The 24,911-nt window shown below is 41.6% G+C and overlaps 2 protein-coding genes across 3 annotated transcripts; one reads left to right on the top strand and one right to left on the bottom strand.

Moving 5' to 3' along the window:
• The first annotated feature begins 2,989 nt into the window (after nucleotides 1-2,989).
• Nucleotides 2,990-12,909, top strand: LOC110840118 (uncharacterized). The gene is made up of 5 exons (XM_022084936.2): nucleotides 2,990-3,139; nucleotides 3,783-4,283; nucleotides 7,837-8,155; nucleotides 8,858-8,964; nucleotides 11,421-12,909. Exons 2-5 carry the CDS (start codon nucleotides 4,184-4,186, stop codon nucleotides 11,582-11,584), a joined length of 690 nt encoding a protein of 229 aa, XP_021940628.2. The 5' UTR covers nucleotides 2,990-3,139; nucleotides 3,783-4,183; the 3' UTR covers nucleotides 11,585-12,909.
• Nucleotides 12,910-13,563: 654 nt separating this feature from the next.
• On the bottom strand, nucleotides 13,564-24,902 carry LOC110840109 (CDK5 regulatory subunit-associated protein 3). 2 transcript variants are annotated; one of them, XM_087357939.1, is made up of 10 exons: nucleotides 24,748-24,902; nucleotides 24,032-24,206; nucleotides 23,714-23,952; nucleotides 21,750-22,020; nucleotides 20,906-21,021; nucleotides 18,673-18,810; nucleotides 16,938-17,057; nucleotides 16,093-16,298; nucleotides 15,198-15,369; nucleotides 13,564-13,667 (listed from the first exon to the last, which is right to left on the bottom strand). In XM_087357939.1, exons 1-10 carry the CDS (start codon nucleotides 24,751-24,753, stop codon nucleotides 13,596-13,598), a joined length of 1,515 nt encoding a protein of 504 aa, XP_087214065.1. In that variant the 5' UTR covers nucleotides 24,754-24,902; the 3' UTR covers nucleotides 13,564-13,595. The 2 variants fall into 2 exon arrangements, with proteins under 2 accessions (XP_087214065.1, XP_087214401.1); XM_087358275.1 differs by lacking the exon at nucleotides 24,032-24,206 and having other exon boundaries at nucleotides 24,748-24,881.
• Nucleotides 24,903-24,911: the final 9 nt, after the last annotated feature.

Raw genomic sequence — 24,911 nt, 5'->3', positions numbered from 1 at the left:
GAACCGGTCTCATTCACCTTTCGCCTTCACAATCTTCCTGTCCAAGCTCCAGCTTCCACCTCTTGGTCTTGTAAGTGCGCGTTTGCAGGAAGTTCCGCCATCACATTTCCTGTTGGCCGTCCTCACTGCACACGTGTACACCACAACACCAAAAGTGCTTCAGTGCGCGGACAGACGACGGGGCGACATCATCCACTTTCGAACCGGACGACAACAGACATTTCGAAAATGTCGGCCCGTCATTTTCCTCGTTTTATTAAAAACTGCAACTGTCAGTTCATTTACGTAATCGAACAAACGCACATTATTTAGGGCCTCGTGTCACATTTATGTATTTGCCTGTACAGAGTGTTCCAAAAAAATTATACACACATTCAATGACTGAAATAAATGCATTTTCACGAACTGAATCATTGGCAGTCGGTACGAAGGGACTCTAGTGTGGCGGCCACCGAAGTCGCTGCCGGGACGCCTGCCCAAGACCGTTCAAATTCTTCCAGGAGCTCTTGAAGTGTCGCTCTACACCGCGTCCTTCAAGTAAAACCACGAGAAGAACTCGGCTGCGGTTAAATCTGGAGATCGTGTTGAGGGGGGAACGGGTACTCAACAGATCCTCTGCCTCGTATCCGTCGGTCGGTGGGCCCTGTAATGACGACGATAGTGTGGGCGTGCCCTCATCTTCATTCAGCCGATGAACGGCGGAAAAAGTGGATTCTTGAAAGTGTATGCTCGTTTTTGAGACATTCTGTACACATACTCGTAGATAATGTCTCTAATGTACACCCGTCTTCATTCTCCCCGAAGGAAGAAAAGTCCATTGAAGTCGCCGTAAGTTACGAACCGGATAAAACTAACGTCTCGCTGTGGAGGAATCGACGCAGGCGACAACATCATTCGTCTCTGCAACCCGGCATTTAGCAACGTGGCTGCAACTTGTTTTGTCTTTTAAGAGGGTACATTTGTTGGTCTCGTTGACGTCACAAGCCGTGATGTGGCGTAAGAACGCTTACGGAATTAGACAAAACTTCTCGTTCTTCCAGCCTAATTTTGGGGTTGAATCTCGTGACGTCAATGCTGAAAACAGTTCCACAGTTCGTTTCTGATCACGGAGACTAAAGCTCTTACGAAATCAGCAAATGAACAGAGTCCATTTGACGGAACAGGCAAAATCTGCATGGTCTATGGCTGATGGCGCGCCATTCCAAATTAAACTAACATAAGAATACCTCCATAAAACGTTTTAAAGCACAATGCCGCGAGAAAACCTCACTGCATGGCAGCCCACACAAATAAAAATCTTTCCACGAAGAGAGTGCGTGTGGGTCTGTCCGAGATTCTGTTCGAAAACCGCTCGGTTACCATGGCTACCACGACTGCTCGCCTTCCTTACCGCTCCGGAAGACATTTCTTGGTGTTCCCGAATTGAACGCGTAATGCACGGAGGTGTAACGGCGGTCCCGTTCAACTTAAACAACCCTTCTAATTAAAAAGGCACATTTTTGTAACAACTTAAAGACCCAGCAGGAGATATGGTCACACGATTGGTTAGCAATTTGCTTTTGAGTCAACTACGAAAACTGACAACAGAATCTATGAACCGCTTAGATTTCTTTGCGAACTACGGCCCTGGTGATGGACACCCAACAAACAGCCGAAGCAAAGTCATGTTGAGGAGCTGATGGGAGAATATTATTAAAGCGGATCTTAAACAGACAGGGAGTGCACGAGAAGGACACTTTCGTGAGCAGCTGCGCCACTACTAGATTCTCATAGCCAGTAAGTAATCTCTGGACTCCACTTCGCCTTCCTTGTCCTGCCCACATCTTCGTTCTAACGTCACAAGCAGAGCGAAGGTCTCGTAAGTCACGAGACGCCGGGCTACGACGTGAACAAATATTTCACATTCACTTTTGTGACCGGTCGTTAACTGCAGTTATCGGTTGTAAACGAACGAGCGCGCAAATGTTCAAAGAGCGTAAGTCGCCTGGCTCTCGGACAAATGAAGCGACCCTAAATATTATAATTTTGCGAGTTCAGTTTTTGTGCGATGTCACTTTGGCGCACAGGCTGTAATAGAAAGCCTATTATTAGTGGTTCAATTTCACTTTCTATCTTAGAAAGGCGACGTCTTTGTGTGCTGCAGAACAAAGGCTTGTCTATAAATAAATGACATGTTCGAATGTTGTGTGACCAATGTGTGTCAAGGTGGTTGCATTTAAGTTCGAAAATAAACAAATGTAATTAAATTAACTTTTGAAAAATCCATTCTTCACCGGACGAGATTAGCACGATCAGGTCAAGGCGAGCGAGACGTTTTATATGGGGCATGGGGTGGGGTGAGAAGTCGCCTAGAAAACCGCTTAAAATTACACGAATTTAAAAAGGTTAAACATTATTCTAGCGGAAACACAAATATAATAAGAAACCTTCTACGCCGCCGTAACATCTTCGCGTGATGTAGAATAATTTAAATCCGCTGTATGACGACGCGGCCTGCAGTTCGCCATTAAACATGAACCCAGACTAAAAGACCCCGCCTCATTCGAGATGAAGCCGCCGCCCCTTATCCAAAAGATGATGAAATCGCAGCTGGTCCAGGGGTTCGCAGTCTCCGACCTTTCCTTCGTTCGCCATTTCTGTTTGCGTACACACTCGACGCGAGCCTCAATGCCGACTGACACATTCTGGAATAAAGCTTTGCGCAAGCGCAGTGAAAGACATCAGGCCCCAGTCCGGCAGCGGCGGTCCGCGGACCACCGGTTGGGAAACACGGTTCTGATAATCACAAATAACGCACCAGGAGCTCGGAGATGAAGAGTCGACTGTTCACGTGAATTTGTTAAGATGTCCGCTCCACTGGTGAATCGAGACGACTCCGAGCAGAGTGGGGGAGAAAGTGCATAGGGGAGGGGTTAAGTGGGGGTGGGGGTGGGGGGACTCACAAGCGTTAAAAAATACATTTCGTTTTCGCTTTCTTTGATGCAGGAATTTTCATAGACGAACTAACACACACGCAGCGCTTACTTTCAACTGTTTTTCTACGTCCTGTAACATTTGATCTTCAGTCTGTGTTCTAGTGCTGTCTGCGTCAGTCTATTACAAATAGACCGTCCTCAGATTTTTTTTGCGTCAAACAAGTGTCAGTCCAGTTAAGCTCTTTGTTTGTTTGTTTGTTTCTCTTTTTTCATAAACAGTGATTTCAAAGTGATGTGTTGTACCGCCATATTCGTTGTGATATTTTGCACATTTTCAGCGTAATTAAATCATAGGCGTATTGATACACTTTCCTCTCGTAGACAAAGAAAGTTAAATTCGTCTCACAGTCCGAGATAATTTCGTTTTAATCATTGACGTGGATTAAATCATCTGGGAATTGTATCACGTGTTTTAGGACGATCGCATTAAATGCATCCATCATATCACAAAACGTAATTTGCTCTCGACTTATGCTATTGTCCGTACATTTCCAATTTTCCCCCCCGTCAGATGACACTACAATAAGTTAGCTCCTTCAAAGTATTACGAGACAGATAAAGATTTTATCCTGGCCGTTTCAAAACTGAGTTCGTGGTTCTTTCCGTCGTCTCTCGTTCTGCGGAGGCACGGGCCATGCGATGAGCCGACCCATCATCGTCCAAGGGGGTCTTACGAAACGTCGAAAAACGAAACAATTTCAAAAACCCAGGCAAAAATTCCGCGTAATCGGCTCCGCGCATGCGCAGTGCAGAGGCTAAGGGACGGCTACCCTGACGCTACTTTAAGGTGCCTTATGTCTGTTACAGGTTCAAACTTGCATTTTCTTTGCACACGTCTCTCCCCACTTCAATCCAATGGGCGATTCCATCGACTAACAACATTAGAAAACCAATAAGCGTTAGGCAGTCACAATTCACGGGTAAATGAATCGAAATGTTTCTATGAACTTCGATGAAGTGACTCAACTCTGTGTTAAGTGACATATCTGTATATGAAGTGATCAGAGATAAGTCCTTAGCGTAAGTGAGGAAAAGTCTTCAAGTTAACATTGGAGTATGCGACCTTGGAATGCAATCCGAAGACAATGCTACCACCATCGGAATACTAACACCAGGCCGCTAGGAGTCATCTGCGTCACTTCTCTTTCGACATCGACAGCGGGATAGAATTATGGTCTACGTAATGGTGAAACGAAGCTGATGTCGCGATGTCTTCGTCCCACGAGAAAACGAATCAACGAAAGAACTTCCCGAAGACGAGGCGCCTGCTCACAACCTGGTGGCTTCTGTACCTGTTCGACGCTCAAGGTAAAAGTGACTGAACCGAAAACGCTCTCTGAAAATTCTGACAACAAATTTAAAAAGTGACATGGCGTACGCGCAAATTCGCATCTTTGCCCGTTTGCCCCAGTAATTAATGTAAACATCAGAGGCCCACCGCTGGGGACCATTAAATTAGCTATCACGCAACGCCCCATAATCTGACATTTTGTGCGCGAGACAGACCTGGAAACATTTCCAAGTAAACCTTCGAGGCACGCGCGTCGACTGTAAAGCGGTTAGGTTAGGTTAGATTAGGTTAGGTTAGGTTGGGTTAGGTTAGGTTAGGTTAGGTTTGGTTAGGTTTGGTTAGGTTTGGTTAGGTTTGGTTAGGTTAGGTTAGGTTAGGTTAGGTTCACGCCACGAAACGTCCACAGGCTGAACACGAAGCGACTTTGCACAGGTTGGCGGCAACAATTCAGGTGGTTAATTGCGACAAATGTCAAGTTTTGGAGCTCAGCAGTAAGAGAAATTCTGCACTCAGGCACACCAACACCAGGTTCTCCGGTTACTTGCTCGCAGTTCGAATGTTCTCTACGCGAGCAGTCTCGACGGTACCTGAAGGCCGGCTGTCACTCATTGCCCTTAGCTCCTCCTTGGACGAGCCTCTCATCCTTTTCCAAGAATTCTAAAAAAAACCATCGCCTGGTTGTTCCCAGGTATTAACGTTATTGTACGTACAGACACACATACGAAACGTCGACTCTAACTGAACTGTAATGAGAATGCAGATCAATCAATGCTTAATTACAAAAACCTTTCATCTCTCTGAAGTTCGGGTTCAGAAGAGACGGGAAGGCGACAAATAGACTACCCGCGGAACACACACTTGGCCGACTTGAAATTAAGAACAACAACAACAACAACCCCTGATAACAGAAAACTTGCAGAATTCCTGAACGATGTATTCGATTTGGTTATATCATTTAAGGACGTCGGTAGTTCTCAGTGGAATCCAGACATTCTGAAATGCTGGCAGTCGCCATTTCATAATCTCCCATCAACTGACTGCCCTCCACTGCAGCAGAAGTGCGTTTGCACTGTTCTTACGCAATCCGACTCCTCCGAACATCGTCTTCCTGCGATACGCGTCAGATCCGGGCTTCACGGGTGTGACCGCGGAGGCCCGGCTTCGCGCCCCGGTCAGTCGTTGAGGGATTTGTGGTCGACAGAGCGGCACTGGCACTGCCCCCCACCCCGCGTCCAACAGACAAAGGGCCCGTCATCGGCCGAGTTCCAAATTCTCGAGTCTCACCCCTTCGTGTCCTTGCCTGCCCAGTCCTTGAAGCAAATAACGAGAAACTCTGTACCCCTGTACGTAGAATTGGTAGTTTGTTAATGAATAAACAGCCTACCAAGTGAAAGAGAGTAATTTGCTCGCAAAAACACGATGAATCCAAGCGAAACAAATGAGCCCCTTTGTTTTGCCGTAGATTCCTATCGACGCGCGGACCTCGTTTCTACTAAGTGAGAAGCCGTCGTACCGACTGACGGCCGAAGGTTCTGCAGGTCAGAGCGGACTGAATTTCTTCGTTCAAGATCGATCGAGCGGTTACGCACTGGTCACAGCGGAACGAGCGCTGACACGGTCACTTTACTACTCGTCTGTGGGCGCGTTCTGAAACACACTTTCGACACGCGATGGGCCTGTACGGCCGTCGTCGGATTTCTACTGTTCTGGGTCGCCCGATCATCTTTCTGTAGCGATACATAAAATGTATTTAATAATCGCACAGAATGTATTCAAGCCCTCCTCCAACGCGTGAACATCGGTTTGTTTTATCCTCCCGCGTCTCTCAACCCACGGCCCGCGTCTCGCTGGCCATGTTGCCGCGGCAACTTAGGTCAGTCGGGCTAACATTCCGTCCACATTTTGTTTTGGTCAAATTTGCCGTTAATATTTTACTTTAACGCCTCGTGCGACGTTAAACGAATCTAGAGGGAGTACGTAGACACGTTGCGAAGCTCTCTGACGATGTCAGACGCCAATCCGATCGAAGCAAGCGATTTCAATGCAGTTTCCTCGTGATGCTGCGGTGAGGCATGGACTGGCGCGTCGTCGCCTCACAAACAAGAACTCCGTTGACAATCTTTTAAAAATACCAACACATGAGTCCAGCTTTTGCGAACAGTCAAATGGGCCTGTTACTCAATAAAATCAGTCAGTGGCCAAGTTCCAGCACTGGGCCTCAGACAACGCCACCCGAAATTCTTTGTAGCCTCGGCTGTGGTATAAAGAGGTCAGCCTGAACACGTCTGACCCAGCGAACGCTTTCAACCTTTTGAACTATTGACATTACAAGATGACGAAACTTTAGCAGATCAGAACAGAGGCGGTTCGCCATGGCCCACTTCGCTGAAATCATTGCCTAACCTAACCTCGGACATTCACGCAACATTACGCAACAACACAAGACCCTACAAACAACAAAGGTGCCTTCTCCGGGCATCAGAGCGAAGAACCTGCGAGGTCGCCCTCGACCTCCCCCGCCGAGTTGCCTGGCGCTTCCCTCTCCGTTCCAAAGCCAACGGCGCACGTCAACTCAACGCAAAATAATAATTTAGAATGTTCGTCGGATGATTTGCTAATCTAAGATTGGCGTAATTTTTGAGGCGATGAGAGACCACGAGGAGCCATTTCGGTAAAGCGGTTTGGCATTTCGAAATGATGAGACGCCTCTGGGTGGAGCACGCGTAAAAAATATGGCGCTCACAAGACTCGCGACCAGAGTCCACAGGCACGGGAGGAAGATTTCGCTTCAATGGAGCTCCGACAATTTTGGTCCCGCGCAAGTAACACCCTACCTCATTACCCCTTTTTGGATGAAATCGCGGCTGGTCTAGGGGTTCTCACTCTGAGGCACGCCATTACCATTTCAGCACCATGCATACATGAAGATGGAGGCAGTGTGACCCTCCGAAAGGTTTCCATCACAAGTCAGTGTGACCCAGAAGACCAACACCGACGTCTCGGCCTTCACGTGTTACGAGCAAAGGCGCTCTTTAAATAATCAGAGCGGAAAATACCTTCTCAGTTGATCTCTCGCAACCCTTCGGGTGCTCCTTCGTGCTGAATGAGTTTACATTTTCATAAGTCAGAATTCTATGAAGCGTATTTACAGGAAGTTCCCGCATTAAGGGCGTCTTCTGCCCTCCGCATTACTAAACGCCGCTATTAACATCGCCCGAAATTTTAAAAAAATGCAACAGTCGTAAGTCAGGTCATAGCTCGAAAGCGAAGCGTCTGAGGACCCGCGTTCACACAGACATTTTTCGTTCTTTGTTGTGGTCTACGTGGTAACCGGTAAGTGACTACAAGTCAATGACCGCTGCTCGTTTTCCTACATTTCACGATTACAGTGCGCGGTTTTCGCAAATTCTGGATGATAACTCAAAGTAACGAACTATAATGTTGAGATTTACGAAGATTCTTGTGAAATTCATGAAAAAAAGAAAGAAATAAAGGCGCTGGAAATTTATGGAAGCCTCCGAAAGTCCCAGTAACTCTAATCCATTCTAGTGCATTCGCTTCGACTTTCAGTTTTGGCCGGTTTCAACGATTCGAGAGCGAGAAACAACTTAGTGGAGACCGTCGAATATCTGGACGACCGAGTCACCTTCTTCCTGGGCTACAGTAACGATCCCTGGGGAACATCCTCGAAGCGGCTGGAAGCGGAGAGTCAGTTGCTGCAGGCGCCTGAGGAAGAGCCGGGGCAGGGCTCCAAGCGCCGGAAGAGAGGCGTGCTACACCTGTACAACATGGTCCTGTGCGCCACAGGTTGCGACCCTCTGGCCTTCAAGGGCTACGGCTGTTACTGCGGCTTCCTTGGCTCCGGGTACACCGTCGACGGCATCGACAGGTAAGAAACGCCCCACTTCATTCAGACAAAATTAATTTACCCCCGTGGCTCTGGGGCCGGCGAACAAGCTCCAGGGCGAATTCGAAGGAATGGGGAAGTGGTCGTGGCGTATTTCAATACTATCGGCATTCAGCTGAAGAACCTCGAACGAGCTTGGGCAGAGCAGTTCTTGCTCCTTCTACAGTGAGATGATAAAGTTGCGTCATATTGTGATAAATATATATTTGTTTAAATCTTGTCAGTCTAATCACAATAAAATTCCTATTAATATTAAAATATTACCATAATTAACATTTAAATATTTAAAATATATTAAATGATATTCTCTATCGAAATGTTCGATTTACATTAGAACATTCGAACATTTCGATAGAGAATATCATTTAATATATTTTAAATATTTAAATGTTAATTATGGTAATATTTTAATATTTAATAGGAATTTTATTGTGATTAGACTGATAAGATTTAAACAAATAAACAAATATCCTTCTACAGTGTTACGAGGAAGAAAAGTTGGCCTGGACTCTGCCGTCAGGAAGTTCCAGGCCAACCGAAACGTCTCTCGGTCTGGTCCCTCCACTGCGCAATCGCGTGTTTAAACGCCGTCCTCCTGCGACGGATTAGAGCTCGAAGTTGCCTCCATTAGTTCTAGACCTCGCCGATCACTCGCCTAGTGCCGCTGTGTGTGTCCCCTTGCAGGTGCTGCAAGATGCACGACCGCTGCTACAACACCGCGCGCTGTCCGATGTACCTGGAGTACTTCGTGCCCTATCTCTGGAAGTGCTACAGGAGGCGCCCCCTCTGCGGTGAGTCACACGACGTTTCGGCAGCTGGCTGTGCCTCCGTCAGATGCGGATAGCCGGCTTCCGAAACGTTGTCCAAATGCAAAATGTATGTATGATGTAACCATAAACAATGTTACGAAATGTCTGTTCGCGAAATATAAACCCTTTAAAAATGCCAACGTCCTTGTAAACAGCGTTCTGAGCAAGAACATTTATCAAAAATGCAGAGTCGTCTTTAATTATCCTCTGTCAGAATCAAATGTCGAAAAAGTACTAATTCGGCGTTTGAATACGTTAAAACGGAAAAAGGTATCAATAAAGTGTTCAAAGGTGCAGCCGAATTGCAAACATGAGCCCACAAAGTAGCAAATTTTACTTGACTGCTTCGAGTACGGACGAATTCTTCCGCGTATTAATGTAGTTCCAGTTAATGTTCTAATCTGGGTCGTAAATTGCGTACAGAATTGTCAGACTGCAAAACCTTAGCCACGAGTACTATTAAACTTTTGTCAGGCAAATACTAATAAATATATAGAACATACACAGAACAAAATCAAGCCAAAAACAATAATTAATTAAATATTTAATCTGAACACTCCTCCGTGTTGAGGATATGTCTCCTTCTTTTGCTAAAAAATATCCAGAAGTCTGCAAGTCATTTTTCATCAACGGCGCATCTGATTAAATGTTTTCTTTCACTGTTCACTCTGAAGTAAAAAAATCTACTTGCATTGCAGGAACACGAAGACGAACAGGATTCATGATGGAATGTCAATTTATTTTGTCCTTGGTAGCATTATTAAGAAAAATGTCGAATCGTCATCGTTCCGAATGAAGTGTTCCAAGACGCAGACAACTCATAATTGCATAATTTCAATTAAATTCAATTTCAAACTGAAAACACAATTTTGACAAACTGGCATTTGTGTGTGTGTGTGTGTGCGTGCTGTCAGTTCTGCCAATCAATGTAAAATTATTGCAAACGACAGACATGAGAGGGATCTGAATTGCCAGTTTACGAACGTAGTGTCGCCGGCGAATACTGCATGGTTTCTGATACATAAAGCTTTTTCAACGTAAATAAATACTTTCTATAAAATCAAACCGTTTGGGACTCACACGCTGTTAATAGGCTTATGTTGTACATAACCTTTTCTAATACTTTAGAGAAAACAGTTAACAATATGATACGCCTGTAGTTAGTCATACAAGATTTGTTCCTATGTTCCAGCGGTTTCACTATTCAGACTTCATGACGATCACGGAAAATACGCGAAGACTCTTGACATCGGATGTGGCATTTTACAACTGAATGCAAACCTATGTTTCCTCGACCTTGGGTTAGAGCAAACACAGCTGAAAAATGCGGTTTCGAGCGGACTGCTAGAAAAATCAAAGTTCAGAACATACTAACCATTAATTTTTGTTACGAGGACGTCACTACTAACTCGATTTCACCGGCGAAACACAGAGGCCGTTGACCCAAAGCACACTGCTAATGAGAAACTTGATGCGACTAACCTTACTGACATGGCAGCAACCGTGTCCTTGAGGGACCATAAGGTCTTGTCTCACATTGTAGCAGCTTCTAGGAGCCAGCTAATCCTTGCAGTCTGTTCTGTAGACGCTGTATTATGGCGTCAGTACGGCATACCAGGACCTCCACCGTTCCACCTTACACACACAAAAGCACTTCTCGCCCGTTCCATTTTAAAACTTACAGCCGATGACATTCACTTGTATATTTGTATTAACAGCACACCTTGTCGAATAAAGCACAACTGTGGCATAGCACAGAGGGCAATACAGTAGCTAATACACAGCCCTCTGACTGCCGGTGTTCAACTTTCAACTGTCCATTTCATGTCCGTATTCGCAATCACCCGGCACGTAACTCTTGCGGTGGCACGGTGTCTAAATACGTTAATAAACATGGAGTTTAGAGAAGAACTTGTGAGCCTACTTTCCTTTAAATACTATTATTCTGTGTACAGAGGGTAATTATATAAATTGCTGACACTCTGTCCATATTTCTTCAGTTATTAATGTTCACTGCCTGAACCTTGCACTTTTTAAAAATGTTTACAGTTGCACATAAATATCACGGTTGCCAACACGTTCACCAAATTCACCATGTCTACTTTCTCATTACGATATATGGAGGGGATATATAATTTTATGAATTAGAATGGGTATTCGATCAATTCTATAAGTAACACATGGAAATACTGTTAAGAGATTTCAATGGAAAAACAGGTATATTTAAAAATCAGTTCAGAATGATGTCAAACAAAAGCAGCAAACTTTGCCACATCAAAATCTCTAGTTGTCAGGAACAGGCCTTTAAACACATTTGGACTCAGGATTTACTGTGCACTGATTAAGAAGTTACTTAAACATTTTAATATCAGCTGCATCACAGATACAATTTGCCTTCTGTATGGGAAGATGAGCAGAAAAGTTTCTTTTGTTTCCAGCAATTGAACAAGACAGATGGAGTGAGTGGGGCATATGTGCACAGAGGCTGTGTGAGTGTGACCGTCAACTGGCCGAGTGCCTGCGCAGATATCCGTGTCCCAGAACAAAGGCCGTTTGCACCTCTTCACCCTGGAGACTGCTGCAGAATGTGTTCATGCTCTGAGTGAACTGTATCAGGGATTGAGCAGAGGTGAAAGCATGCTATAACCCCACTTTCTTCACTACGTACTTAAAGGAATGCCGCTCTTCATTTTCATTCTTGTTTATTTGTGTAAGCTCTCTTTAAAAAGTTAGAAGCATCTAACCTTCATTGGCCACGCATCAGAGCGTAGGTGCTGTCCACTTGGCCATGTGGCACAGTAGCATACCAGTGAACTGTTTTAACACCTTAACGCAGCAGTTATTCAAACCACTAAGGAAAAGACTAATAGGCTAGTAACATTGTTTAAAGAAAGGGAATAATTTTGCAATGCTACAAAATTCAAACAGCCTCAAGGAGTTCATAAATATATTAACAACACAGCCACTTAAGTGTCAATTGCAAGATGTTCTGAGGTACTGTTTAGACACCGAAATTCATGGCTCTGGTTGGACTGCTAACAGTTTACAAAAAGAGGTGTTTTAACATCATTTTTGATCTAAGAAACTCGTGTGCCCACCTCTTTTAAATATAAATCTTGGGCATTCGCATGTTCAAGAGAAACAAGATGCTGTACGGGGCCCGAGGTCCTCACGGCAAAGCTGCCGGTCTTCTCGGTCGTAAAGCTGTGCGGATGCACAGGTAGACACCAATGCACTTTTGAAACACATACCAATTTATTTTGTCTACTCAAAATACATAAAACGAATTTAAGATCCGAAATCAGTGCATAAACTCTACCTCAAAACTTTCATGGAGCAGCTACAGAAGTGTCTGGTACTGCCCAGGGCATGCAGTAATCAAAATCATTCCAGCAAGAAAAGCAGAAATAAATTCAAAAGAATTTCTGTTGACCTTCAACAAAATCCTAAGTCTTGGTCTGATCCGAATCAAGAAGAACTGCTTGAGCTATCGAGATGTTCTGCACAATTCCTAATTAAGAAATTATTTCTGGTTACCCAACATTTCATAACACAAGGCGGCAAAAATAATGTACCAAAGACACCGACTGTGATTTGCTGCGCGCTGACACTTGATAAGGACTTGAACATATTTGTTCTAGTGGTTTCTTACTTTAGTAAAAATGTTACAAATATATAAAGTGGAATTAAATTACCGTCATCTCTTACTTACACATAAAATCTGAAAACGTACATACAAAATTTTGCAGTACCATTAAAGACTTCAGAGCTGTGAGATTAAATGATCTTATTTTCTACACTCAATGGATAATAAATTATGTAATATGAGGTTACTCGGAGGTTTTATGTCAATTCTCTTTTGTACCAACTCTTGCAAATAAAAAGCCCACCCAAAACAATAAATGAGATGTCACAATTCTAACAAAAGCTCACGAGAAGTTTCTTTAAAAATCTTTCACCCCTGGAGCCCCTCTACCAGTTCCTGATGAAGAGAGCCAGCTTGATCCAAAGCAACAATGACATGAGCTTCCAAAGAAGCCATTTTACCATTTATTCATTATTCTGCACGAAAATTCTTTGCGTATTTCCCCATTACTGAAATACCTGCATTCTTTCGCTATACCAAAAGCATAATGTGACACGACACTACAAGTCACTCCACTCTTCTAGGATGTAAATTTGAAAACAAAAAATATTTCACTTGTATTTGTCCATCATTCCGTACGCAAGCTTTCGTTCCCACTTCCTTTTGCAATTTTAATCTTTAAACATTGCCACCAAAGAGTCTCTGATCAACTTTCGGGCCCTTGCCAAGTCTAGACTCCACTTCTGACATGAAAACACTCACGGGGCAGATTCTGTCGGTACCCACAGCGACTGTGAAGATGATGGCCAGCAAAAAGGGACCTACAGTTTAACATGGACTATGGCAGACTTCACTTCCTCAAAGTTTTAAACTTAAACAATTAACATTCTTGTTACAAAAATCAGATAAAATATATCCGTGAATAACGCCTTTACTTAACAAGAGGAAGATATTCTACCAGTGGCAGGCACGATTCACTGCAAGAGATATTCATAAACATTTTTACAACAGTCTTTTATTCCAAAAACTATAACACATTGACACCGCCCATTATGTTCACGGGCCGATTTTTGTACCGCTTGGAAACGTCGCGTTCGATCTGCAAAGAAGACAGATTACTGTAATAAACAAACTCTGATTTCAATACACATACATCACTTGACTGCTTTTGGTTATATGAAGAGCACTCACCAGAGGCGCAAGAAAGACAATAGACTGCGCGTCCTTACTGCGGTTAATACGACTTAACTTTCCTTCCACTTGAATTCACCTTTTTCGTTCAACACAACATGTCTAGTACTTAAACTGTTATGCTTGCATAATAATCATTCTGTTCACTTCCATGTTTTCTGGGATCGAGAGAGAGAATCTGCATTACTCTCACTCTTTTATCACCGCTCAGCATAAGCCGCCTTGTCAAGAGGTTAAATGATCAGATTTCAAACTATGACATTCTGATTAAATGAGCCCCTTCGGGGGCTGCCACCCTTTCTGTAACTCCAATCATCCGCAGAACCTCATTTCTGATCACTGTAGTGGATACAGTGAAGCTGCTTCTGTGCTATAAAACTATCATAAAATGAATCTGGATTTTCTTATCAAAGTCTACTCGTAAGTGCAATTCAGTGTCTTTAGTTACGGTTCACACATTTCGTTTCTGTGCGGACATTTGAACATCACATCAGTTTGCATATTACTTAATTCAAGATGGTACAGAGTCTGATAAAAAAAAACAAGTAAACAGGAGAAGTTCTAGAGGAACGTTAACTATCTGTGCTTATTTATGGAGTGACAGTGACAACTGATGCAGTGGTAGGGGCGACGGGGGGGGAGACACGGAGCATCACCATGACCACTCCTGTTGCAAGAACACAGAATGCAACAAGACTTGTTCTGCGTAAGCCTTCAAAACAGACAGATCCGAGCGATCCAGCCGTCTCAATGGACGCAACATCCCAGTATTCTGTCTAACACGGAGACTGGAATCAAGGAGTCGTACTCCTTTCAACTTTAATGGGATATAACCCCCAAAAGCGATATTTCACCAGCGGTTAGAAACCGAACAGCAAGTCTGTCACCACTGGCACCTGCAACTTTATGCTCCTACCACGGAAAATAGGGCCGCAAGGGACTTGTGGTTGATTACATCGCAGTTCCTGTCAATGGCCACACAGACATCCCAGGACAGTGAGAAGAGTCCGGTCAACCTTCAAAACTACTCGGAAGTCAAGCCAACAAGACTCTTCTTCTGCTGGCAAGGAAAGAGTCTAACAAATTGAGTGGCCCTTAATAACTAAGAAATATACAAAACCTAGCAGGGGAAGAACTGATGTAATGAACAAATCCAGATCAGATTAGCGAATGGTGATTATGGGATGATGTGGTTACGTTCCGCGCACAAAGGCGGCCATTAAAGATAAAAGATGAATACAGTGATGGCACTGACGAAACCTGAAAATGGTAGAAGGTGAGGAGATGGAAAAGAAGAGTTCAGAACTCTCTTTTCATCTTCGTCAGGATGTGGACCGACCTACGTCAACAAGTTGCTGCTTTCAAAACGACCAACCCATTTACTCCCACAATAACCTGAACTGGTATGAAACGCAGCATCACAAGATTCTCATCCCACCTCTCCTTGAAGTTCCTTGGTCTTTGAAATGATCAGTTTCAGCTTTTGTTGTAAAATCTTTGACTCCTTTCTTGCTTCTACTCTTAGTTGCCTCACTACTTCTTGGGATGCCACCATTTTGTCTGCTACATCCAGCTTCTGCTTGAGAGAGTCTGCCAAGTGGTCAACATACCTGAAACAATTTATGTTTATGTAAGACTTGAGGTTCTCACAGCGGTGAGTATGAAGATATCCGTCTTCTGGGTTATTGCGCTGTGTAGTCTGGTCGATGTTAACCAATGTTTCAGAGGTCATACTGCCTCCGTCATCAGGGCGATGAATGAAAATTTATGTTTAGAACGAGGCAAACAAGAGCTACAAATTAATTAATCCTGTTCTGTATGTACTTTCCTCTATAAAAACTTGTTTGACAGAGTCAAGTCTCAGCGCAATAAGTATTTATACACCGACAAATTCTATTCATTACAGTAAAATTTTGCTATAATCAAAGGCAATGAAAAGAAATGCATAACTTAATATTTATTGTTTCCACAAGGGTCAAAGCACATTTTTAAATAAGAGACACATCAACCATTTGTACTGATAATGGTGAGTGCAAGACAATTACACATAAGTCACACTAATATAAAATAAATTAGAATGATTTAACCCTTCAAGCTAACAAAAAGTGATACTCATCAGAAACCTATCACCACACAAAATTTAAGGACCCTACATCAAGCGACACTCCCGCCTCGGTTCCGACGGCCACAAGCCAGACTGCTATTACTGGTGGCGTGGATGGCTGGCCTCAAGTGGCGTGATGCTCATACGAAGCTACTCGAGAATCTTACAGAATTACTTGGGGAAACAGACACAACGCACACGAAATAAAGAAAACAGGCAAAAAGTATACCTAGGTGAATGTTTGATATTATGCAGGTGCTGTGTTCTTGAATCCGTGATCTCACTGATTACAACGTGGACCTGATTCAGCATGGCTGAGACGCTTTCTGTAGTCTGAAGCTGGATAACAGCAGGCCCACCCTGCAGCTGACTCAATGTCAGTACGTTGCTCGGTCCATTCATCTCAAACAGGCGAACCTTCAGAAACGATTCCAACTGCAAAATGCGGCAGTAGTTAGAGAACTGCTTCAATCTTGTATGAATTTCACAGTGAAAAGATAAAAAAAAATCCTGTTTTACATCTTTATATTTATCTCTTGCATTAACGTAGCCTCTGTGTAAGTTGTAAATAAATCTAATCTTTAGTTTCCAAAGTTCCTCCACATTACTAATCTACTAAGCTACTGAAAGTAAACATAAATCACCAGGTACGTTCCAAATACACTGAATGGTTGTGGGGCAAGGGACAGAACTGTTCGTTCAACAGAACATGTCGCTGTGCCGACGGACCATTCTGTCAGCCACGATCTTCTCACGGCCTTTGTCAAAACTGACAAAATTTGAGCATGACTAAATCACAGATGACTGACAAAGTAGAAATGTTTTAGGAATAAGAATAAAATTAATCCAAGTAACAGGTAAATATCACATTCTGAGACCCACTAATGCATAACATTATTTGGAATGAAGAATAACCAAAAAACAGGAAAAATTTATTGGTATAAATATATATGAAAAGAACTGCGGAGGAGGAACACGCCCAAAAAGGAACGATCGAGATGGATAGGCAGACAGGCTGCATCACACTTACTGGGAACTCACAACAAAACAACACATACTGCGCTTTCTTCATACCTCCATCAGCTCATTGATGAATGTGTTCCTTGTCTCAAGATTATCCAAGATGGTAAGGGCCTCCTTGTCTCTAGCAACTCCGCCTTCAGTCCCCGAAGACTGTACCACAATTCCAGACTCCTGTAGCAAAGTGTTAAAATCAATCTAGATAAAGACAGAATCTAAACGAATGCTTACTATTTTAATACTACTTACTTGTACTGGTTTCACAAATCACCCACATTTGTACGCTTATGTTCCTTGTATAATTTTCAGTTTATCTGGCATGACCCCGGACAGTCGATAACTGCCGGTTTCTGACAGTTCCCGGCATTCTGGAGACGTTCACAAATGATTGTCAACCACGATGACACAAGCTTTACATGAGCAGACACTTGAATGCTGGGCTACAGCAAGTATTAAGTGAGAAACAAATTTAACATCAAAAAATGAGTGACATTCAGTTACACATACTCAAATTTTGACCACATCTATAATTCTGGAGAATTCTTAAGAAGGTGCACAAAGTAACAAATCCGGCATTAAGAATGCTTGGCAAAGTGACCACGTGAAAAATTCAGCTGAGAGGAGTTTACAGTAACACATTTTGTTGAATAAAGCAGTGTATGATAAAGCGTGCTACAGATCAGTAAAGCTGTTCTGCTACACACCACACAGGCGCTCGGGGGGAGAGACAGCATAGCTCCTACTCATTCTTAACCTTCGCACTGGATAAGGTACGTGGTCAGCATCATGTCCTGGGAAAGGACCCCGGTACCCACTGGATAGGAGGCTGGGTGGGCCCCAGGGCCGGTCTGGACGCAGAGGCTACAGGAGAAATCCTCTGCCCTCGTCGGGGATCGAACCCCAGTCATCCAGTCCATTGTCACTTACTGTACTGACTGAGCTACACAGACGAAGAATGAAGACAAAAAAGGAAAGCGTGCCAAATAAATAGGGACAAGGCATCAGAGGGAATATCTGAAAGCCAATTTAAGTAGGATGAAAAGAGATTTTGCTTCTTGGTTAAAATACGCAGGCCCTTATAGAATTTTACTCCTGATTCCCAGACATCGCTTTGCTTTTCTTCTGCCACCCCCAGTTTCTAAGATGTACAAGCATTTTCATTGTCTTTATAAAGAAAGTTTTGTGAATGAGTACATTTTGTTAAATGAAGAATTTTCATTATAGCAAAAGTTTTGTTTTGTTGGTGCCCTGCACATAATACTGCTATCCTCAGTGTAACGTAAACGTATGCACTTCTGATAAAGAATGACGGGCAATTCCCATCACACTGTAAAAATGTATACAGTTACAGCCATTTATGGTACTAAGTGAGACCGCATATTTTATCCTAAAAGGATGTTTGTCGTGCCTTGGAAGCACACTAACCACTAGACACGAATAAATAATAACGTACATTCAAATCAATAGGAAGACAGAAAGTACGACACACATCATACACGTCTATTTTCATACACGGAAGGAAAAGAACTGAAATAAACAGAAGTATGAAAACAATCCAAGAATTTAGTGCATATTTCCCCATACAAAGTTTACTGAAATCAATAATGTATCTGCAAATCAAGCAAGGAAGCCAGAACAAATCTGATACAAGTAAGAATGTGTGTCTGACAAGTGGAATATTATCCCATGTTTTACATGTATTTTTAAATTTTCAGTAAAACATACAGGGGCACAAGAAATAATTCTGTTTGGCTGACGATGGACTTGGCCAATCCTGAAATCAACATACCTCATTTCCTGTCTCTGCAGGTGATTCAACACGACTGATACCCCAGTCAATATCACCCTCTTCTATCGTGATCCCACTGAAGTCAATTTGAAGATCAGTGCCACTGTCAATATTTCCGCCGCCATCTCCGAAATCAATCTGAAAGAATCATTCACAAACCAAAAGCACAGCGATATAAAAATTAAGCTCCTTTTAATCTTTTATCAAAACAGTGACGGAAAAATGCCAGAAGCTGTGGGCGCAAAAAATCTCAACCAGTAAAGTAAAGAAAAGCTGTCGCGCTACGCGCAACGTAGGAGCTACAGGAGAGAAGGTGAGCTCCTACTCACTCTTAACCTCAGCACTAGATGGTGGTGAGTGGTCAGTGTCATGCCCCGGCTGCATTTTACCCCAGGGAAAGTATCCCAGTGCCCACTGGACAGGAAGCTGAATGCAGACAGTAGAAAATAAGCCCTCTGCCCCTATCGGGGACCAAATCCCGGTCATCCGGTCTACAGCCAGTCACGATACTGCCTGAGCTACCGCAGCTCCACTTTCAATCAGACAAGACCAAAATGTCAAGAAGAAGGAATAAGATTTGTTATGCAATCAAATTCTAGCACAACGATAAAAATTAGCAATCTTCCGACAGGATCTACAAAGAATCCAAATCTATGTTCACACTGATCCATAAATAATAATAATACTCAATCTTTTGTGATTTATAATATTTTTATCTTCACTTTTATCATTTCACTAGCAATAAAATTTGTTAGCATTTTAACTTTTATTTGTACGTACTGATTCATAAAATCTCATTAATTATGTATTTTAGCCAATCTTTGATGTTCAGTATATCCACACGCCTGATAATGGCAAAGATGCCAAAACATGCAGTGTGTAATTGCAATAAGTTCCTTCTTTAGTGATGTTGACAGCACTTAAAGCCTGTGTTGTAAACAACAGGATGCCACTGACCACGCAGCAAAATATGTCATAACAAACTTACTGCAAATATCTAAACTAAATCAATTTTGTTTTCTTTGAATAATGACCCGACATGTAACCGGAAACCGAACATCCATAAAATTACACGATATTTTTTGGTCCGAGAGGCACGCGTTGTTTACAGCTGATAAATCTCTCAATGACATTTCTACAAGCATATTTGGTCAGAGAATGGAGAATGGAAGTTCAATATTACCAGAACTCAAGGTTCAAAAGAAGTAACCTGAATCATCAATCTTAAGATAATGCAGCCAACATAATTGCAGTTGGAGATCAAACACAGGTGAAACAACTTTCAACTTTGAAAAAAAAATATATATAAGCAGTTGAATTACAAAATATAGTTTCTCCTAAGTTGTACACTCACCACCGGATACAACACGTATGTCTGATATGCTAGTTCCTCGTCATCCAACATGCCTCGCACGACTGTTACAGACATGTGACAAGATCCCTATCATTGAAAACAGATTCTGTAAAGACCGTCAGTCACAACTACACTTAATAAGATCATAATCAGAATACTGTTAAAATAGTTCACACTCTTGTCTGTATTTTCACAAATTTCCATTTACAGGCTGGAAAAATAGACAAATCAATTCATAAAAAATAAACAGGATTATATATATTACTTTTGAACAATATTTTAATTATGATTTTAGCACGTACACATAAAAGTTGGAGATACATCGATAAGCGGTCATAAAACAATAGTAACATTAGGACAGAAATATTTATTACGTGGGTCCCTGAATACATCTACTCAGACGGTGACAAAGCACGTTGAGTGAAGTGAATAAATTGCGATTTAGAAAATCAAATGTACATGTTGTATCTGATGGTTCTTGCATTTGTACTTCGTAGTCTTCACTAATTATTAGGGCGACCTGATCAAAGGATGATGAACTGTGCAGGTTGCATAACAGGAGAGCAAAAAAAGATAAAGAGATAAACAATGAACACAGAAAACCTGAAGGCAAGCAACTTGGGAGACACGGGAATAAATGGAAGCATAATATTAAAATGGATCTTAATGAAACTGAGTGTAATGATTTAGACTGGATTTATGTACATCAGGATTGGGGCAAATCATTTCACGAATATGGTAAGAAATCTTCTACTTTCATAAAACAGGAAGTTTCTTGACTAGCTGAGTGCCTACCAACTTCTCAAAAAATACTCTAGTCCACAGACTTGCCTATCTCACACACGCAGACAACCAACCAGTCAGTATTCTCATACTCACGGCATTATCGTCTGAATGGGCGCTGTCAGTTTCATCTTCAAATTTAATGTTCAGTTCTTCAATCTTTAGAGGTGGTTCTCCATACTTCCACTGATAAGTCGTTGTATTGCCATGCTCTGCGGGTCCAAATATTAATAAAATTAGCAGCAATGTTTACAGACTTGCAATAACGAATCAAAAACGTTTCTCACGAAAGACAATTTTACACGTAACTTAGCGTTGACAATATCTAGTGACTTCCTTTGTACAGTGACCAGTGCAGGACAATTTGTTTAACACGGCACATTTTCAACAAAATGGAGATAAACCAAAACACTCTTGACAGATTCGTCAGTTCCAGTGCAAAGTCAAGCCTCACGTTAACTGAAAATCTTTGGTGGAAGCTGGATTCACTTCAACATAAACTCATTCACTGAAAGTTATTTTTGGATATTATTTCGAAAATGAAACATTTGCGACCCCATGTTCATAGAAACATTTCTTTCTTATTTTTGATCCTCGAACACGCACACAGAGTTTGTAAACATACTTTTGACTCATCCTGTATAATACCACACACATACTATGCAAGCATTACGTAAACACTGTCCACAGAAGTTTTGAAACAGGTCATAGACAATGTAAAACATATACATACCTTTTTTTTTTTAAAGATAATTCTTTAACTCTTATCTATGTATCTTCTTATTTACACAACAAAGTGGAGTTAATTTTACTATTACAAAAAATAACTAAAATTATAAATTTCACGCATAAGGCCAACAGGATGCATTTTAATTACTAAGTACACGCTGTCTTAATTCTGCACTCTGACTGTATAATAGACCTTGGACTATGGACTTACCAATCATATACTTGAGAAGAGGGACACAACCGCCTGAATGTTCGCCGCCAAAAATGAATTTCACAAATTCTGCGTAGAATTCCACGGCCTCGTTCAAAGTCTTGACTCTGTCGGCACATTTTCTGTAAATGCTAGGCAGTTCAGCTAGCAGATCCACAAGCTCATGTTTTATCTTCTGACCTTGGATTCCCAACTGCTCGCAAAGTGTTTGGAAGTCCCCTCGGACAACATTATACGTCTTGGCATACTCTGCCTCCTTCTTGTCACACTCCTGATAAAAGATAAGGGAACAATTTATTTTTATTTTTGTTCACCAATTCATACAGTATCAGGCATTACATAACTGTCTTCATGTCACAATTTTAAATTCATACACATTTTCTTCATGTAAAATTTGAAGTTGTCCTAGTAGGGAGTACAAAGATGGCTGCCTTCTGGATTGTCGTGCTGTGTAATCTGGTGGAAGTTTACCAACATTCCGGATATGTTTGCTCTGGTGCCCAGTGATGAAGGCAGTAAGCATCTCTGAAACATCGATACTCTACGCAACACAAGGACCTAGAATACGGCCATCTTAAACTTTTTTAATAGTGAATAGAAGAGTACGAAACATTCACAGTCATTACTAAGTACACAGAGAACCTTTTTGTGTGTTGCTGAATGCTGTACTCAGTGTGAAGATAATTCCATACGCAAGGGATCAGAAAATGTTTCATGTCAACAAATCTTACTCCTCTGGCAGCCGTCATTTTGAGACAGAAATACTCATCATAATTTTCTGCACGTTACATCAGAGACAGTTGTCTGACACTTTGAAGAAACAGGAAATGTGTGCAATAAAATTACACTCCACAGAATATTGATCCTGTGTTCACAGATGGTATAGTCACTTCTTATGTTATGACAGTCTCCTAAGGAACACATCTGTCCTTCCCTAACAGGGGCATGGAATTGCAAAAAAAGCCCTGTTTCAACAAGACGACACCATATTGCACACTGGCAATGCATTTTCCAAACAGAAATCCTTTTTGCATGCATTGCTTGTATCCCCACCCTAGCCCATCATATTTCAGGAATCAAGATCAAATCTGTAATCTGAGCAGTTGAATCACATCTCACCTTGCTGCCAGACTCCTATTTTTCACGCAATGCCCGCTTAAATTTCCCTGCGAACATTTACACACTTGATGTTTCATATAACATGACCAGTTAACTTGACAGATCCTTCTTCATCCAACATTGTTTTTGTTTTATATTGGTCAACAAGTGAAAGCCTCCAATCACTTAATTGTCTTCCCTAAACCCTTCCTCTCTGGTTTCTTGTCCGCTCAGCTATTCCCCTCCTCTAGATTTGAATACTAATGTTTGTCTCAGTATCACACAAACAGAGGAATGAAAATGAGGACCTTATGGTTGGTACAACAATGTGCATATTAAACATTATGACTTTACAGACATACATAAGTAATAAACTGTTCCAAATTCTCTCTTCTTTTGAAGTCATGTAGATATACAGTGAAGTCTTTTGGCAACCCTTGTTCCAGCATTTAATATTTTACTTAGAGGTGCTTCTTTAACTCAGTCTGTTAATTTATCCTGTGACTACGTTGCTGCAAACTCTAAGACCCATTCTTACAGAGTAAATACAAATTCTTGCATTATTTCTCTTTCTCTGTGAATCTGTGGTGACATCTATAAGAACCTCAATGCATAAATTTGTAACAATTACATTCCTGTTCCATGCTCATTTATAAACATGCATCTCCCTCTGAAAATTCTCCAGCTACTGGAAACTTTTCTAAGGGAAGTATGACTATGGATGCCTGGACAAGCATGATTTTCCACATTTTAAAGTTTGTTTTTAAAAGCAAGCATACGAAGGTTTCAGAGAAATTATGTAACTTAACATTAACACTACAAACAAACATTTTAATTGTGATCTAGAAACTTAAAATGAACCTTACCAATTGCAGTTGCTCATATTTAGCAATCTCTTTCTTCAAACTAGGTACTTCATAATTGACATTTCGTATAAGCATCTGAGCTGCCTCTGCAAGGTAAACGCTGTCCCTTTCATAAAGACGCACTATCTCTTGCCAGTCTTTCATTCTCTGAGATCCATATGACCCAAAAAAATTCTTACTATCTGCTTCAGTTTCTTTAAGGATTTCAATAATTTTCTGACAATGAAAATAGTTTATATCTGAAACAAAATTCCAAAACTAATTAATACCTTATATACAACACACACAAGTAATAGTAATTAATTGTCAGAAACTTACAGGATCCAGATAACAGCTTTGTTATGCCCACATGAACAGGCATATCTTGAATTGCATTATTAATTTTCTCCCTAATGGTTAAAATTTGTGCTTGCCACTCACGGTTGCAATGTCTTCGACTCAGTAACCAATCAGATAATTTATTTGTGTGAATGTCAATTGGTATAAACTGCTCCTGAGAAACGAAATGTATATATATTACAGTCTGTTAAAAACTCAAATTGTAATTAACACTACACTACATGACTGATTATTTCCATAAATCACAGTACTGCCTGCTTAGCTGCCACTTGGGATGATAGTCAATTACCTACCTTTTATTGAACACAAAGGTCCATTACCATGTTCACAAGAGCCCACCACCAGTATGTATCCCAAGTCTCATGAATCCAGATCTTCTGAAATGCCTCATTAAGGGTTTCCAACAAAAACATTTTATACAAGTTCAAATATTCTCCTCAAACTCTTTTCTTCCCTTGATGTACGAGTCAATACACAAAGAAGTAAAATTATGGTGTTGTATGTTTTAATCTTTACATGTTTTGAAGATCGCAGAGGGCAAAATACTGCGTCCTGCATGACAGCAGCAATCACTGAATTTCTCCCCATATTGTTTCGTTAAAGCAATTTCAACATGGCATTATAAAATTGGAGGAGTATTTTATTACACAACTTAACGCTAATAAACACGTATCACGATTACTATGGTTACAAACCTGCATTCTGTTTTTAATGAACTCAATTACAACTTAAAATCCAAAAACAATTTTCATAACACCACTAAGTACGGCCACTGATCACATTATGACACGGGGAACACATATACGATACACAGATAATACAAGCAAACCGTGATCGATAATCATTTCGATACAGTAAG

This window comes from Zootermopsis nevadensis, unplaced genomic scaffold (assembly GCF_977971745.1).
Source record: "Zootermopsis nevadensis isolate Lab colony 2312 unplaced genomic scaffold, Znev_1.0 Znev_ptg000001l, whole genome shotgun sequence".
In the NCBI taxonomy this organism is placed as follows: domain Eukaryota; kingdom Metazoa; phylum Arthropoda; class Insecta; order Blattodea; family Termopsidae; genus Zootermopsis; species Zootermopsis nevadensis.
This window is presented reverse-complemented; position numbering and strand designations above follow the sequence as displayed.